Source organism: Dermacentor andersoni, chromosome 7 (assembly GCF_023375885.2).
Source record: "Dermacentor andersoni chromosome 7, qqDerAnde1_hic_scaffold, whole genome shotgun sequence".
Classification (NCBI taxonomy): Eukaryota; Metazoa; Arthropoda; class Arachnida; order Ixodida; family Ixodidae; genus Dermacentor; species Dermacentor andersoni.
In genome coordinates this window covers 173,732,155-173,749,460 of record NC_092820.1, presented here as the reverse complement: position 1 = coordinate 173,749,460, position 17,306 = coordinate 173,732,155, and the positions used below count along the sequence as shown (strand labels likewise).

The 17,306-nt window shown below is 47.5% G+C and overlaps 1 protein-coding gene and 1 non-coding gene across 2 annotated transcripts in view; one reads left to right on the top strand and one right to left on the bottom strand.

Moving 5' to 3' along the window:
* Nucleotides 1–17,306, top strand: part of LOC126533010 (lactosylceramide 4-alpha-galactosyltransferase-like) — a 37,410-nt gene that overhangs the window by 7,227 nt on the left and 12,877 nt on the right. The window contains exons 2-4 of the mRNA XM_050180195.3: nucleotides 6,121–6,233; nucleotides 15,444–15,697; nucleotides 16,595–16,798. Of these exons, the coding sequence (XP_050036152.3) occupies nucleotides 6,121–6,233; nucleotides 15,444–15,697; nucleotides 16,595–16,798 (571 nt within the window). The remainder of the gene's footprint in view (nucleotides 1–6,120; nucleotides 6,234–15,443; nucleotides 15,698–16,594; nucleotides 16,799–17,306) is intronic.
* Nucleotides 4,280–4,352, bottom strand: TRNAT-CGU (transfer RNA threonine (anticodon CGU)). Its single transcript has one exon. It is a non-coding gene; the product is annotated as a tRNA-Thr (tRNA).

The window sequence follows — 17,306 nt, the reverse complement described above, 5'->3', positions numbered from 1 at the left end:
CCATTGTGCCGGGCAACACAGCCTTTCAAATACAGTATACGCGCTGCCCTCACACTCGGGGAACTCTTGGGGGGGGGGGGGGGTCGCCATTTTCATCGTCACTGCTGATGTTGCTGCTGTCATCACTGACATCAGACACGTCGTCACCTTCATCAAGGCACAAATTGTGCAACATTGCACACGCTACAACGATGTTGGCTGTGCGGTCCTGTTTATAGTGGAGGGCGTGGTACCGCTGAAGGCAGCGGAAGCGGCTCTTCAGAGGCCCAATGCACCGCTCCAATGGCAGCGTGTGCAGTGTTGTACCTGCCTTCTGCAATGAGCGTGGGAGGATGGCCTGGGACCGGAGTCGGTAGCCATGGTTCCAGGGCGTAGCTGCTGGCACCTGCATGATCATAAAAAATGGTATTAAATTATCTGCACAAAGTTGAGTGAGTGTACTCCACCGATACAGAAAGGCTGTAATAAAGGAATTTACAGGCTGAGCACCTGACGCAGCTATGATTAGATAGCAATAGCTGGTACATAGTAACATCCCTATTTGCAGCAAGGCAACTCTTTGTGCGAGTTGTGTTAAATTCTTAAATGAGTGTCAGTGTAAAAAAGAACGTGACAGCACACGTACACTGTATACTTCTAACTGTACATACATATTAAAAGTTATCCGCCGTGGTTGCTTAGTGGCTATGGTGTTGCACTGCTAAGGACGAGGTCGCGGGATCGAATCCCGGCCACGGCGGCCGCATTTCGATGGGGGCGAAATGCGAAAACACCTGTGTACTTAGATTTAGGTGCACGTTAAAGAACCCCAGGTGGTCAAAATTTCTGTAGTCCCCCACTACGGCGTGTTTCATAATCAGAAAGTGGTTTTGGCACGTAAAACCTCATAATTTAATTTTTTTTCAGTTCCGTAACTATTTCAATGTACTGCGCACACGAGTTCAGTTTTGTTGGCGAGTGCGCTAACGCAAGTGCATATATACCATACATAGCACATTAGTTCCACGGAAGCCAGCATGTTAGAGTGGGGCTCGTAGAAAGGACATTTGTCATCCAACCGACTGTCGCGAAGCTTCAAGGAAGTCCATGCTGTTTTTTCGGAAAGCTCCTCAAAAATTTCCGCGCGACTGGCCGCTCGAGTCATTTTGCGTGTATTCGCGTACTTCTTTCACGCTCGGAAAAACACTTTTATGTAGGACGTATTGAGCAACGGAACGCTGCGTCGGGAGTTTTTCATGTTGCTCTACGATTTTCTCATTGATACTTTACATCTAAGTATAGTAATTGATAAGTTCATTAATTATTAAAGCTAATCTAATTAGGTGGAGCGCGAAAAATAATCTGAGTATCTCAAAGAGACGGCAAGCAACATTACCTTGGTTCAGTCCAGCTACGTATCATTTGCATTTTTAAAGTTTGGCTCTAGTTAAGGAAAACACCCCGTATGTTTCGTTGTGACACAATGGCTATAGAAGTTGTGACCTTTGTTTTTTATTGTTAGATGTTGACGTGCGTAGAGGTAAATAATGTATTAGATTACACATTTCATTGAATGGAAGTAAGCACAATCGTACACATTGCATTTGGTTGCACAAAAATTAACAGCTTCGCTTTAAACGGACTCCATAAGTGCGTTGGATCTGTATAATTCTTTGTTGATGTGTTCAGTTTCTTAAGCACCAAATTTAATTTGAATTGTGCCTGCAGTTGAGGAGACCCTACACATCCGTCGTCATAACCGTGAATGGAGCTGGCTAGCGCTGCCAGCGCCAGGTGTAGCGTACACCTACACAAATACTTATTAGGTAGCAAACCGGTTTTTCAGTTCTGGTTGAACCTTTTTGCCCATCTATTTTCTTTCCTCCCTTTCTCTGTTTTGTTCTTCGGCACCTATTACTGTGCGTTCTCGATTAGTGCCAAAGCACCTTTTCTCTCGTTTTCCCCTCTTGCAATTTTTCACCGTGCTTACCGCACTTCTCTGCTAATCAGCAGACTCATTCTCATAAAGAAAAATAGTGTAGTAACGGTCTCATTTATGATGGAGAGCTCAGCAGCGCCGAGGAGAGGGAAAGGGCGAAGAAAGGAGTGTAAGAGAAGCGGACGGGAGCACTACCTCTGACGGTGTGCTTCAAAAGTACGACATACTAGGCACGCGTAATGCGGAAGATGTGGGTGTGGCACCAGCCTGTCGGTGACAAGTTGTCTTTTCGGCCACTTTTATTTCCATATTTCTCATTACTTATACACTTCAGTTAGACGTGACAGTCAATTTCTCATATGCTTTCTTTGAATCTTTAGTTTTGTTCATATTGTTGTAAATAAAATATAGAGACCCTGTGTGCCTCTTATTCTTTCCCGCCCATTACTTTTACGGTTGTGGATCACGTTAATGTGTTCAGTGTTTGTTGTTATTTTCACCCTTCTTATCATCTCATTGGTCTTCCTAAGACTCCTGTATTTCAGATTGACGTATGGCCGACTCTAAAGAGGCCTGCCTTTCTATGTTCCAGTTAATAACCAATAATGTTCCCTTTGCAAAATTTTGCGTCTAAGTTTTTACCTCCATAGATCTGACATCTGAATTACCTAACCTCTGGTTGCTTTGTAACGAGCCCGATGCAAATCACCAATTTCTCCTTGTACCGCCGCTTCTCCCTCCACGCGTTTCTATGTCGAATTTCTTGCAAGTAATCCAGATTTCACTTTGTGGAGCTCAAGCCTCTGCTGTCACTCGATGCATGTCTGTTGGAGTTCCACTTATTCAAGCCTTCATTTGAAACGATGGCCCATGGCCTCAGATGGGGACAGCGCATCGGGTACGCTAGATGCCGAACCGCGGCTCCATCACAGCGGCTCCCCACAACTTCAGTCGTGCGGCCAGAAAGGCGCGCTCTTAGGGGTGCGCAATCACGATGCACTTTTATTTTTGTTTGCGCAGTATAGACCAAATCACATTGTGCTGTTATGTTCACTTTTCCTTCTTTAATTATATTTCATCGTTTATTGCTGGTTTTGGTCAATCTCTGCTCGTTAATATCAGCCATGTCGATGAAACAATGAGTACACGACAACCGACGACAAGGAGAACATTAACAAGAAGAGCACCAAGAAAGAACAACAAAATAAAGAAAAAATAGCAGAGCGCGCAGTCAGAAGCACGAAGTCAATGGCAGAAACGCGAACAAACGTTAGCGACAGTTGTAAGCAGGATGTACCTCCAGTGAAGCGTGCACAAGCGCCCAGAAGAAGAATTTAGGTCGGGGAGCTCAAACGGTGCCGAGGCTGAGTGACAGCGGTGGTCGAATGGGGTGCACAGATGAACGAACGAAAAGTTTCAGGCGCCGAATATGCAACAGCCAATCACTAACACACATGGTTTGTAGATCTCACATAGTTCGAGAAGTCAATCAAAACTGTTGCCAGACCATTCATAAGAGATTCGCTGCCACCGGGTCTCGCTGTCAAACGCTCGGCTAACTGCACCCGAAACTTTCGCTGCCGGAAAAAAGAAAAGGTAAAAGAGGTAAGTAAATGTTTGCCTTCGCCGCCACTACTATGATGGTGATGATTCAATGTTCTCACCTCAACCCTCGGCGTCCGGGACGCACGATTAGAGACGTTCTGCACCGGTGGCTCAACGGGGGACTTCGGTTCAAAGGACGCTGACGCCGATGTATGGACGAAGGAAACTTGTATTTGCAAGTTCTTTACAAAGCTTGGTCACGAGATTGCATGGTTTCAATGGTACATCGGTTACAAAGAGCTACACTGGTTTGGACCACATAGGGCAACCCTATCTCGGCGATCCCATCCAGTTTCTTCGGCATTTATGTTTTACTACCAGAACTAACCTGTTAACTTTAATTGTAATAATTTATTATTTATTTCATTGTGGATGGGAAAACGGCGCCGCGGTAGCTCAATTGGTTAGAACATCCCACGCGTAATGCGAAGACTTGATCCCCACCTGCTGCAAGTAGTTTCCTATCCACTTTTATAGTGATCAATTTATTATTTCTTTAATTCACTCATTAAGTACAAGTAATTTCCCCTATGTTGTCCTTGTTTGATGGCCTCTTACGATATATATATATATATATATATATATATATATATATTCAACGAGAAGGGGGTTCCCGAGGGGCCTGATTTTTATTAGTCATATCATAAGCCAACAAACACTGACATCAAGGACAACAAACGGGAAATTACTTGTGCTTAAGAAATGAAATAAAGAAACGATAGCTTAATGGAAATGAAAGTGGATGAAAAAGCAACTTGCCGCAGGTGGGGAACGATCCCACAACCTTCGCATTACGCGTGCGATGCTCTACCAATTGAGCTACCACGGCGCCGTTTCCTCATCCACTTTCTTGGGTATTTATGTTTCATAGTAGAACCCTGGTTCCATTAAATTATCGTTTCTTTATGACATTTATTAAGCCCAAGTAATTTCCCCTATTTTATCCTTGGTGTCAGCGTTTGTTGGCTTCTTATTATATATATATATATATATATATATATATATATATATATATATATAATACAAGGAAAGGTTCTGTAGGTCCGGTGCATAGGTAGTTGAAGAAACGGAGCACACTTACGAAAATTGCATTTTTAATGGTTTAACGTTTCGGCCGTGGCACGGCCTTCGTCAGAATAAACACAGATACAAGTACGCACCCGCTTTTATGGGCATACGCACGTGGGCATAATCATCAGTGCATGCACGTGTACACTTGCAAATAACAGAAAAAGTGCAGCAGAATGTATAACTCAAGCACGATAAATTATATGTATGAAATACCATTATGATATCACGATGATTATACATGGAGTTACAGAATGACATCAAGTGCGACATGGCAAAACTAGCAACAAATTGATTTGGCATGATTTGTCAATGCTGTACAAGAACAAACACATCAAGATATGGCAGAAAGGCACGACATTTTTCCTACGCTTTCGTTGATACCAGATGAAACAGTGTTAAATTTATGAATGTGAAAGGATTCCCTTACTTCTCGATCATGGTGTGATTTGAAACCTGATTGTATTACTGTTACTTTGATGATGTCAAACGTATGGCCTGGCAGTCGAACATGTTTAGATAATGGAAGGTGCGGCAAGCTGTTAACGTGTGCTTTGTGGTTGTTGAATCTGATACGAAAAGATGTTTCGGTCTGACCGATATACTGCATCTGACATACTGAACATTCAAGAAGGTAGATGATGTTAGTACTGTCGCATGTGAAGTCGCCGTTGATTTTAATAGAAAAATTGGATGCTGTGCTTCTAGCAGTCTTTGACGTGGTAATATGTGTGCAAACATTACAACGGGGCTTATTGCAGGGATGACAACCAGCAAGAGCAACCGCTTTAGTCTTGGAAGAGGTTACTAGGTCACGCAGGTTTCTAGAGCGGCGATAAACCACTCTTGGTGATTCCGTGAAAATATTTTTAAGACGGTCGCTCTGTGCAGCTCGACCTCTTTCACGCTGCAACAGCTACACGCGCACTAGTGCTGCGCAGCGACTGTTTGCTCCTTCCCTGCCTTGTTACAACAGGAACCTATTATAGCTACCACTATTCTCCGTCCCTCTTCTCCGACCGACGTTTTCCTCTCCTACTGTCCTGCTTGCCCTACAAACATGGGACTCCGCCTTTCTCTTGCCCTGTATCGTTGCCAATCTTGAAGGCTGCTGTAGATTTGTTGAAGCGCCTAGACAGAGTCAATCACTGTAACCACTGTTCCTTTTCGGTTTCACATATCTCTTGTATGCTTTTCTCTTTTTCCCCCGAAGAGCGGCCAAGCACGCCGTCTGTAGTGTCCACAATCAGGGACGAAATATCACCTTTCTTTTTTAGGCCCTGATGAAGGCGGTCGAAAGTGTTGAAATTAAATACTTGTTCTATTTACACGTAGTTCTACATATACGATATGTATATACAGGTATCATTATATTTGTACCAGCAGTATAACTGAATATTAGGAAAGTGAATAAATACACACGATTTCACCGCCGTCGCGGCTACGCCGGCAGTTCCGATTCCCTTGCTTCACTCCTTGTCATTTCTCTCACGCTCATCAGTTTGTTTCTTTTCCCTTCTTCTTCCCAGGCTGTCAAGGCCATTGCCGGTTCTAGCGCTGCTACTGAGCGTGCTCATGTGCTACTTGATCGTGAGCGAATGGGGTTGGAGGTCAGGCACGTCGTATTCGAAACAAACCACAGGTTAGTTCTCTCTTTTTACAGCGTAAGCTGTTGTGGGCTCATTTCAATAGTCGTGCCGGTTGGCGATGTCACTGAAAGGTATCTGTGTAGCGCATCAAAACAAGGACACGAAACGAAGACGAAGACAACTTCGAACTATCAACAACGAAAGTGTACTTCCGGGATCGGTCATAATTATACCCCCAAATATGGCGCCACAAAGTTTTCACAGGAAGCAGGTGTTTTAGTAGAAGGGTTTTTAGAATTTTTGCGATTTTACGTGTCAACTTTTTTTACAGTGGAACAATAGGCCACATCTGCAGAAGGAAGGCATCTATATAGGGTTGTGTCTAGCTCCCGCCTTTAGCAACCTCTAGTTAGCACATTTAGATAGGCACATGTATGTACGCCTCACAGGGCTACCTGATTTTCAGGAAGCTTTTAGATTCGTCGACGATATTTCAGTGCTCCTAGATTGCCCTATTAAGTGTTTCCAAGAAAAACGTGCCAATGCCTTTACGTTTTTTCACGAGTGTTTGAGACCTCTTGACGTGACTTTTGAAGTGCCTGTCGACAATAAGCTTCGGTTTCTTGACGTTCAGTTCATTCTTACTGATAATGAAACCTGCTGGGCTTATAGCCCACGAGCTAACAAACCTCTTCTCCAATTTCATTCAACCCATTCGAAGTTGGTGAAGGGGGGCATAAATAACATGTGTTCCAAAAACGCCCTTAGAAAATCATGCCCACACCTAATGAAAACCAGTCTTCAGCAGCAGGAGGCTGGTTATCCTAATCATGTGTTGATGTCGGTGGCGGAGAGGTTGCTAAACAGCAACGTTCGAGAAATCGCCCCCGTAAGGATGTCAGAGCTAGCAACCATGAGCAGGTGAAAACTGCTGTAATTCCGTACGTACACCAGGTATCAAATAGCCTGAAAAAAAAAAGGAAGTCACGCTAACGTACCGGTTGTTCTTTCAGCTCCAAATTAGCTAAGTACCTTGTGCAAAGCCACTAACCCAATGAGGACGAAAAGGCTGGTGTGTGATAAGAATCACAAAGATCCGTTCGTAGCATGCGCGGTAGAGGCATCTATCGCATTCCGCTATCCTGTGGTAAATGCTACATAGGCCAAACCGGAAGATGCATCAATGGGCGCTTAAGAGAGCACAGAAATAAATGTCACAGTGTATTTGCTTTCCATTGCAAAACCTGTCCATGTCGGCCATGTCACCCACTTCTAGAAGGTACCACTATTATAGATAGGGATAAGCGCGAATGTGTGACTAATAATAGAAACAGAGCACATCCTCTCGGCCGCTGACCAGTGCATCAGCAAACCGTCACTGTCATTGTCCGCGCGAGAGTTAAATTATTTGCGCATGGCATGAAGGCTGACCTGCATTTGCAATATGTCATTTAGATTTTCTTGTGCTTTCCGGATGTACCGGTTTTAGATTGTTTTCATACTGTCACGTACGTAAGAGTATCTTCATGGGTGATAATAGCTGTGCACGTGGTTGTTTGGGGGTATAAGTATGACCGATCCCGGAAGTAAATTTACGTTGTTGATAATTAGCGCTTGTCTTCGTCTTCAGTTCTTCTTGTGTCCTTGTTTTATTGCGCTATACAGATACTTTTCAATGATGACCGACCAACAAGCCCGTATCGCCACCCTCGGCGATGTTGTCCCCCGCCGCCGGTGTCCGTCGCAGCTATCGCCAGGAATGAGAAGGATACAGATACTTACAGATACAGATACTTAAAGATACAGATACTTAGGCTATACAGATACTTTTCAATGATGACCGACCAACAAGCCCGTATCGCCACCCTCGGCGATGTTGTCCCTCGCCGCCGGTGTCCGTCGCAGCTATCGCCAGGAATGAGAAGGAAATATACCCACTTCCCGCCGGGGTCGAGCCCGGGCCCTTTCCGTGGGAGTCAACTGCTTCACCACTGCGCCACGCCAGTGCTTGCAAGCTGCTGCGAAAACATGCCCTCTGCATGCGTCCTAGCGCGCGCGAGTCACGCGATTTGTTGCTGTATAGAGGAAGCCTTCTACAGTACCTCTACGCGCTACGCAAGATGCATGCTGCGTAGTGTCGATACGTGCACACTTTGCATTGCAGTTGCATATTATTGCACCAGGTGGCACGCCATGCAGTAGTTGCATAGATAGCGGTACAAGGCAGACAAAGAAGTTTAGAGTAAGAAAAAGAAGGTCAAGGAGATGTGTGCGAAAAAAAAAATTGGGCTCCAATCCACACTGTGAAGGTGGTTGGACAGTGAAGCTGTAAATGACACCTAGAACGATTACCCGTTGTGACGGAGATTGAAATTATTCACATGGCGACATTGACATGCGCTTTACCTAATTATTAGCCAAATATGTTTGAACGGTCTGCATCTTGGCTTGCGCCGCTACTTCGTGCACATACGAAGAGTTGACTAGATACAAGCAAAATGCACTTAGCCTGGAACCACAGTCGATCACACACGGAACAACTAAAGCCAAATTCTGCGTCGAGAAATTTCTTCTTATATTTAGTATTTGCACCTTTAGAACGATTGATTGCTTTGTACCTTCGTCGCAATTGACCGCGTTTTCGGCTTCGCGACATTCATCATCATCCTGCCGCGCTTGTCGCCTGCGCTGAGCGTCCTGGACACGATGTTCATCCGTGGCACGAGCACGACGCCGTCGTTCACATTGTCGTCTCTGCTCGCCGCTCCTCGTGTGCACGCTGCTGTGCAGGAGTCCTCACTACACGTGGCCTTCCTGTAGCACTGTCACAACATAAATGCAATGCCTTGCTGGGCGGGTCCTCTCTGTATCTTTGTAAAGTAGGGACGTCACGTCCTGTGTCACAAACTGTGCTGTCACAAACCTGCACTCTAGTTTGTATCTTATATGGGTATTGACGTCATGCCTCCTGTTATAAGCGGATGTCGTTATCAATCATTCTGTGCTTCCTATTGTTAACGACCGCCTTATACACGTGACGGGTTTTATGCTTTTCTTTATCGAAGCGACCTATGTGCTATGCACTGTATGTGTGATTCTAGAGGATATAAACACGTTTTGCTTCAGTTTTAAGCTAGATTGTACTGCCTCCGCGATCGGTCCACGATAGAGGTTATATTTGCCCACGAACACGACAAATGCATAGGGGGGCTAGAGGCCTACAGCTTCGCTGTAAAATGCTAGAATGAGATGCATGTATAGCATACCCGATTAAATCAAGCAGGCTAGGTGACTATTTGACACCGCCCCGTTTGAAAGAGGATGCCAATTAATAATCATCATCAGCAGCGGCAGGCGCAGCATTGTATCGTGCCACTTGACACGATGAGGATGAGTTATTGGCATCAACTTTGAAACGGGGCGGTGACAAATAGTCACCTAGCCTTCTTGATTTAATCAGGTATGCTATACACGTTTTTCATTTTAGCATTTTGTATACATCTCCTTAACCATCTTTCTTCCCTCTAAACTTGTCTATCGACCTTGCCCCGCTTCCTATGCCTGTCACAGATCAGGTCGTATTAATCTCTTCCCTGTATCTTTTCCACCAATACTTCAAAAGTTTTTGCCTATCTCAACTTTTGACTGATTGATGCTTCCGTACACTTTAAACCTAAGCGCTTCTGGAAGGTGTGCGTTACCTACGGGTCTCACTTGGTGAATCTCATCGCATTCTATAAGGATGTGCTGAGTGATCTTCAGATTTTTGCTGCGGCATACACATGCCTCGTCTTGTTGCGAATATTTGCTGCGGTATATTTTTGTGCTTAGGCAACCATCTCGGGCGTCAAATAGCGAAGCCCTTACCGTCTTGCTATCGTACAGATTTTTCCTTGTAATTTCTTTCCTCTAATTCTTGTAAACCTCCATTGTCTTTTTTGTTCCATTCTTCGCATTCAATTCACTGTCTCTGTTTCTCTCATTTACTTTTTAATGACTCACGGTTGTCTATTTACATTTTCAATTACCCTGCACTTGGTTGACATGTAGCAGTCCCATGTAGCAGTTGCGTGTTGCATGTAGCTAAACCAAGTTAACTCAAGCAGGCTAGGTTATTTGTCACCGCCCCATATCAAAGGGGATGCCAATAAGTCACCGTCATCATCCACAGCATCGTATCGTGCCACGCGTCAAAGTGCGCAGCGTAGTCTCGATACGCGCGTTTACTCTACGGTACACGTTATGGCGCTTCCTCGCAAGGCACAAACCAATGCCGAAGAAGCGAATCGTAGAACTACGCGCGCAGCTGCAACCAGGCAATGTCGGGCTCAGCAGACCGCTGTGTAGAGAGTATGTGGCGCCCCCAGGGCGTGGCGGCGGAAGACGCGGGCTGTGATGACATCCCTCCACAGTGTGTGAGCAGTGGCGGGTGGCGGTGTGGAAGTTCTAGAAGCATGACTGAGGCCTAATAAACCTGAAAAGTGGGGGCTCGTCCGGGATGGACAAGGCAGGAATTCCAGACAATCTAAGGCATGTGGTTGTGCAACAAACCGACGGGTCATCGATGGAACGGGAGCACTTGGCAGCGCAAGTGCGACAAGTGATAATGGTATCGCCGATCTCAACCTTCTCAACTTCATAGACCTCATCCACTCCGAGCGCCGAAGCGAATATGGCCGCTTCCGTTGTTCACGCCGGTACCGCCGGAACACGTTCAACGACAGTGACGACGCTAGCAGCGGTGCCGTGATTCGAAAGATTCCGCGACGTGCAGTCGCCGCAGGAGTTCCTTGATAAGATGGAGAAATCTTGTGTGGCGGGGACATTTATGGTAAACACCGTGTCACACACATCATCGAGACCACCCTAGATGGGAGTGCCAAACTGTGGTACCGCTTCGCCGGGCCATTCGACTCATGGGACACGTTTGCCGACGCCTTCAGGAAGGAGTTCGCTTCCGTCAACGAGAAGCTCCGATATAAAGAGGAGTTGGACCGACACACGCAGCACCACGAGGAGAACATGCATGTAGTGGCAGCCTACTACGATAGAATCGGCGAGGAAGTGCCCGAGGCGATGAAGATGGACCGAGACGTGCGCGAAATGCAGCCCTAGCTGCAAGACTTGGCGGCGGGGTCTACTTACCCAAGCTTGAAGGCACTGGCGGTTGCGGCAGACGGCCTCTTCGAGCGAGCGCAGCGCCGGCTACAGTATCGGTCTCCATCACCCAAAACAAACCAAGTCGCGTGCGACTTGGCATATTCGGCTCGCGTCATCCCTGACTCAGTGGAAGTGCCTCAGTACACGGCAGCTGTCAAACCTGACAAAACGGCTGCCACGGATCCGATGGAGGGTGCCAATTGCATTGGAAGGCTGTTCGAGCAAGAGCCAGACACTGTGGCATGCAACACAGTCGATAGCTGAGGACCGCAGGCACAAGTGAGGCACGAGTTCAGGGGCCTGCTGGGAGAGTACGAGGCGCTGTTCACAAAGTTTACCCGTTGTAACATGCTCATTGAGCACTATATCGACACCGGCGACAGCAACCCAGTGCGCACAAAGCTGCGCTAGTCAATAAAAGAAACGCATCATGGACGCCTGCTTGGATGAGATGCCGGATGCAGGTCTGATCAGGCGCAGCATAAGTAGCTGGACAAGTGCGCCGGTCCTGGTGGGAAAGAAATCCAGAGGCTACCGCGTGGCTGTTGACTACTCGAAGAGGGTGCAACAACATCGTTTCTCGAAGAGAGTACAGACCAGACCCAGAGAAGGTGCGCGCAGTGGCTGATTGCCCACGACCATCCAACATCAAGCAACTGCAGGCATTTCTTGGCTTGGTCGGATATTATAGGAACTTTCTTCCACAATTTTCCCTCACTGCTAAGTCATTTACCAACTTGCTGAGCCGGCAACAGAAATGGCAGTGGACGAGTATTGAAGAACGGCCATTTGCGACTCTCAGAGAAATGCTGGCAACAGGTGAAGTTCTGAGTTTGCCAGACATCAACGCACGATTCGTAATTGAAACAGATGCCAGCAGTGTCGGCCTAGCAGGGGTGCTGTTACAACGTCAGGACGTTTTCAGGCCAGTTTAATTCATCAGCAGAAGTTTGTCGTTACACAGTCCAGGAGTGGGAGTGTTTGGCCGTTGTATGGGCTGTTGAGAAATTCCGACCTTATTAAGAATTACGGAACTTGAAGTGCACTGCGATTACGCGTCGTTGGCGTGGATGTTCACCACTGAGCAGGCGTCTGCTCGTGTGCGGCGCTGGTCGCTACGCCTTCAAGGGATTTAGTGCAAAATTAAGCACACTCGTGGGAAGGCCAGCATCCCTGGTGAGGTCCTAAGCCGGGCACCTGTTGAACCAGACCTTACGAGGGTCTTACCAGTCTTACCACTAAGAGACTTACCACGTTGCTTGTACACCGACGAAGGCTACGTCGCGTTTGGCAACTGCCTGCTGACCATCATTGAGGACATCAGTGTCATCACTGAGGAGGAAATGTCACAGGAACAATAACATGATGCCCTTTTGCGCGACCAGCACTATCCTGCAGGGTGAACGCCTGCAGAAAGACACTGCTGATACAAGTCGGCTGGAGGTCCTGGCATCTACATCTCATCTCGAGTCATCAGGAGTTCTGGTGCAATGTCGCGGTGACTTTACGGTAGCCTAGTTGCCCGCTCACCTTCACCCCTTGTTCCTGCAAATGGCCCACGACCACCCAAGTGCCCACGCAGGATTCTTTAAGACGCTGCGGCGCATCAAAGGGAACTTTGTGTGGCTGGGCATGAGCAGCGGCATATCCAAGTACGTCTGCGGTTGTTCAGTCTGTCAAAGGATAAGAGCACAGCGTGGCAAACCCCAGGGACTTATTGCCAGCCACTAGCCTGCAGCACAAATGGAAGAACTACATGTTGACCTGATGGGGCCGTTACCTATCAGCCCTCGCGGGCACAAGCACTTGCTAGTCATTGTAGACAAGTTCACCAAATTCATTGAGCTCTTCTCTCTTCGGGCAGCAACCACACAGCAAATCGCCAGCCGTGTGGAAGAGTTCATCTGCAAACGTGAGGTACCTACTGCCATTTCTAGTGATAACGAGGTCCTTTGTCAGTAGGTTATGGAAGAACCTGATTAGGCGATGGAGCATCTCAGAGCGCCACACGGTGCCCTACAGGCCAACCGCGCAGATGGTTGAGCGGCACAATGACACCGTTAAGCAGTGCCTTCGTGCATACTGCAATGAGCACAAGAACTGGCACCAACACATTTCCGAGATTGCTTTTGCAATGCGAATCGCAGTAAATGCTGCCACCGGATACATCGCAGCGCTCCTCTGCTAGCCGAGAAGTCCGTACCATGTGGAAACCCGCTGAAGACAAGCAAGATGCCGAGACTGCTGCATCAGCTTCCCATGCATAAGTACCGTGTTTGCGAGTAGGAGTTCCTTTCACAAACGCCTACTCATCCTTAATTATAATGACGAACAATCTCAATTGCAGCAGATGTACTGTCGAGGAAACCACCAAACATCTGTGTTATTGAGTGCCCTACATAGGAAGACGAGAGGAGTGCCCTTTCTACAGCTTTGGGGTACTTAGACGACGTCCTTTAACAAAGGAGAAGACCTTGGGTCCGTGACCTCATGCGTCTGCCATGTGCAAGGCCACAAGGGCGCTGGTGCGTTTCTTGAAATGCAGCAGCCTGTATGACCACCTGGGACAGACTCAGTGATGAACGCTTGTGCGCGTAACAGTGCAAAATGTGAACTACTTTCTTCCTTCTCCTCTTTCAGTACCCTTTTCCCTCCCCAGTGCAGGGCAGCCTACCGGGCTCAGCCTGGTTAACCTCCATACCTTTCCCTTATCACTTCTCTCTCACTCTCTCTCTCTGTCCTGTTTGGCAGACACCATGGATGTCGCGCTGCAGCATCAGCAACATGGTTGGCGTGCCCAGATGCAACACTACGACCGATGGCGCCGCTCCACGACGTTGGAGGAAGGCAACCTTGTCCTGCACGATACCCACCTACTCAGCGATGCTGCAAGGGACATATCAAAGCTGGCGCCAAGGCGCAATGACCCATTCCGCATCCGCAAGCGTGTTGGTGCAAACGCTTTCAAGCTCGCCCACCCACGGACTGGGAAAGCTGGTGGTGAGGCCCATGCCGACCAAGTCGTTAAAGAGCACCTTACCAGGTCTGGTCAGTTTGAGCTGACAAGCACCATGCGTACACTGCGCGCTAACGATCGTGTCTGCTAAGTGTTACATCGCTATGCGCCACGGAAAGAGCTGAAATTTCTAACCGAACCCGTTTGCCCTTCTCCTCGTGGGCGCCGCGCACCCAGGTGGAATGCGCCTACGCACATCGCACTGCTGTGACGTCGCTGGTAGCGACATGTGACTTCGAGAATTACTCAAGGCAACATCTGTTATTTGTGTAACCCGTTGCTTCAATAGACGAATTAAAGTTGAGATAAATAACAAAACACACAAATCGAATGTATGCGTGTTCTTGTTTTACTTCGCACCGCAGCAAGAGAAATGTGTTTCCGTTAAGCCCATTTTGTCTGCTTGTTCCCACGCTGTACAATCGCGCGAGCAGACAACGAAAGTATGTCATTTTCTACGTAGTTCCAGCACCCCAACATGCTCTTTTAACCGCTAAGCGTAGCACTGACTTATACAGTTACTCAGGTGTTGTTCTGCACGGCGCGTAAAATCGTGTGCTGAGCGAAACAAGACAAATGCAACAGCTCGTGCGCGACGCCGTCAGTCTTTGAGGACATCCATCGGTAGGGGGGAAGTATGTGGCGCCCCCTGGGCGTGGTGGCGGAAGACGCGGGCTGTGTGTGAGCAGTGTGCGCGCGGTCGCGGGCGGCGGTGTGGGAGTTTATACAGTAACTTCGTGAAAGTTAAAGGCGATGAAAGCGTGGCTGACGCCTAACATAAATGACATTACTCACCTGCACCAAACCTCGGTAGAGTAGGCAAAGAAAGCTTCACTTCAACTTCACATTCAACTTGGCTACCGCAGGAACTTGAAGGCGGCATGGCCACCAGTGGCTTTCGTACTTGCGCCTTTTCTGGCTACCAAAGTCCTCCTCACGGTAAGAGTAGCCGTTTCGCTATGTCATAAGCGTAAGTTACTAAAACAATTTAACTTGAGTTTCCCCATTGCTGCCTTTTTTTTTTAATGCTGAAAATTTGCACGCGTTTGCCTTATTTGAGGTCGCCTGCTCACTCTTTCTGCCGTAGAAACCTGGACAGACAGCGTGCCCCCAGAGACGGCAGGGTTCTCCCGAATCTTCTTCCTCGAAACTGGAGGCCCCGGTTCCCTCACAGCACGCATCTCCTGCGCGGTTGAATCGGCGGCGAGGGTGCACCCTCACTGGACAGTCTACATTCTGGCCGCGGCCAGTGGATATGCGTCACAAAGAAACGTCACCTTCGCAGGTCCTTTCGCTCAAGTGCTCAGGTCCATTCCAAACGTCGTCGTGGACGTCGTCAGGGTGAGTGCTGCCGTCTGTCCAACTCATGATTTTGTCTTCGTGGACTGGTCCAATGCATCATCGTGTATTTTCAACACCACCCGATGCTATGGGGCACTGTCAAAAAGCTATTATGCTGCTTGATGGAAACTGCACAGCATACGTGGCAATCGCGGTAGAGCTTGAGCGCCAATGAACGCAGCATAGTTTAAATTAAATTATGGGGTTTTACGTACGAAAACCACGAACGCAGCATGCTTAAGTATGCAGTGACACGACGCATTGCACATGCAATGAGTAGAGCTGAAAAACGTACAATACGTTATGTGTGAACAAATTATAAATACATGTCGATACAGCTCGAAAAAAATATTCATAGCGGCCATTTAGTCGTTTAACTTGACTGACTGTGGGAGTGATTTAGGCTTTTACTGAATAAGTTTGAGAGCGGCGGCGTAAGGAGAGGTCAGAGAAGCAGAGATCTTCTTTTTTCATACATCCGAAAATGTTATTCACGTCGGCCCAGTGGTTGCTAGCGAGAGCGTTCATTGCGCGCTACGAGTTGGCACGTGAGAAAAGGCGCAGGAAACACGGGCCATCGTGGAATTCACACGCTGGTTGCCTTAGCGCATTTTGGTAACTGTCCGCGCAAAAAGGAGAAAATACTTCGATATCAGTGACATATAACACATAACCTATACACCCGCGCTGCTCTTAGGACAGGAGATCAAGAAAGAAAATGGCCTACAGTTTCTCCGCTAGTTGGAGACCCTTTCCCGCCAAATAAAATAACGTTCTCCCAAGATACCTATGTTTCTCGATTGATTTGGCGTTCCCTCTTTGCTGTGCCCGTTAAAAATTGGATAACCGGTCCTTCAATACTTTTCTCCTTCTGTGCTCCGGCACTGCCATGAGCAGCCAAACGAGGGGTTCCAGGGGACGCCTCTTGAGTCGTGGTACGAGTCTGGGATCCTGAGCAAGAGCGCCTACCCCATCGAGCACCTGGCCGATGCTCTCAGGCTGGCGGTGTTGTACAAGCAAGGTGGCGTGTACCTCGACATCGACGTCATCGTGATGCGATCCCTGGACTCGCTGCCACCTTGCGTCTGCCAGTCGCCTGTGGTGAGCTGTTAAGAACGCGACCACTGCAAGCAGTGACAGCAGAGTATTTCAGCAAAGCGTTGTCGTTGTACAGTTATACCATTAACAAGGCCGCCCCCTACCTACTGTGCTTGCTCGGGATTTACTGCGCATGCGGATCTGGGGGGGAAGTCGTCGGTGTGACTTTGTGCTAAAATACTCTACTGACTGACTGACTAAGACGTCTTTATTTTCGTTTTTTGTTTTATTTACATATTTGAGATATGAGTATTCGAAACTGAGTGCGGATGCAATAATTCTCTTCGATCGAAGAATTCGATTCGCGTGCTTGCGCAGACACGACGACGCCTTTCTAACCGCATTACAGGCAGCACGCGAATAATGACAAGGGCGCCTTCGACAAATACAGATTGACTGATATAAAAAAAGTCCCAGTCTCGCCTGAAAGGCGAGGCATCGATTACGAGAGTGAATTATTACGCAGCTATACAAAGTAAGAATATAGATTTATCGGCCGTATAAACTTGTA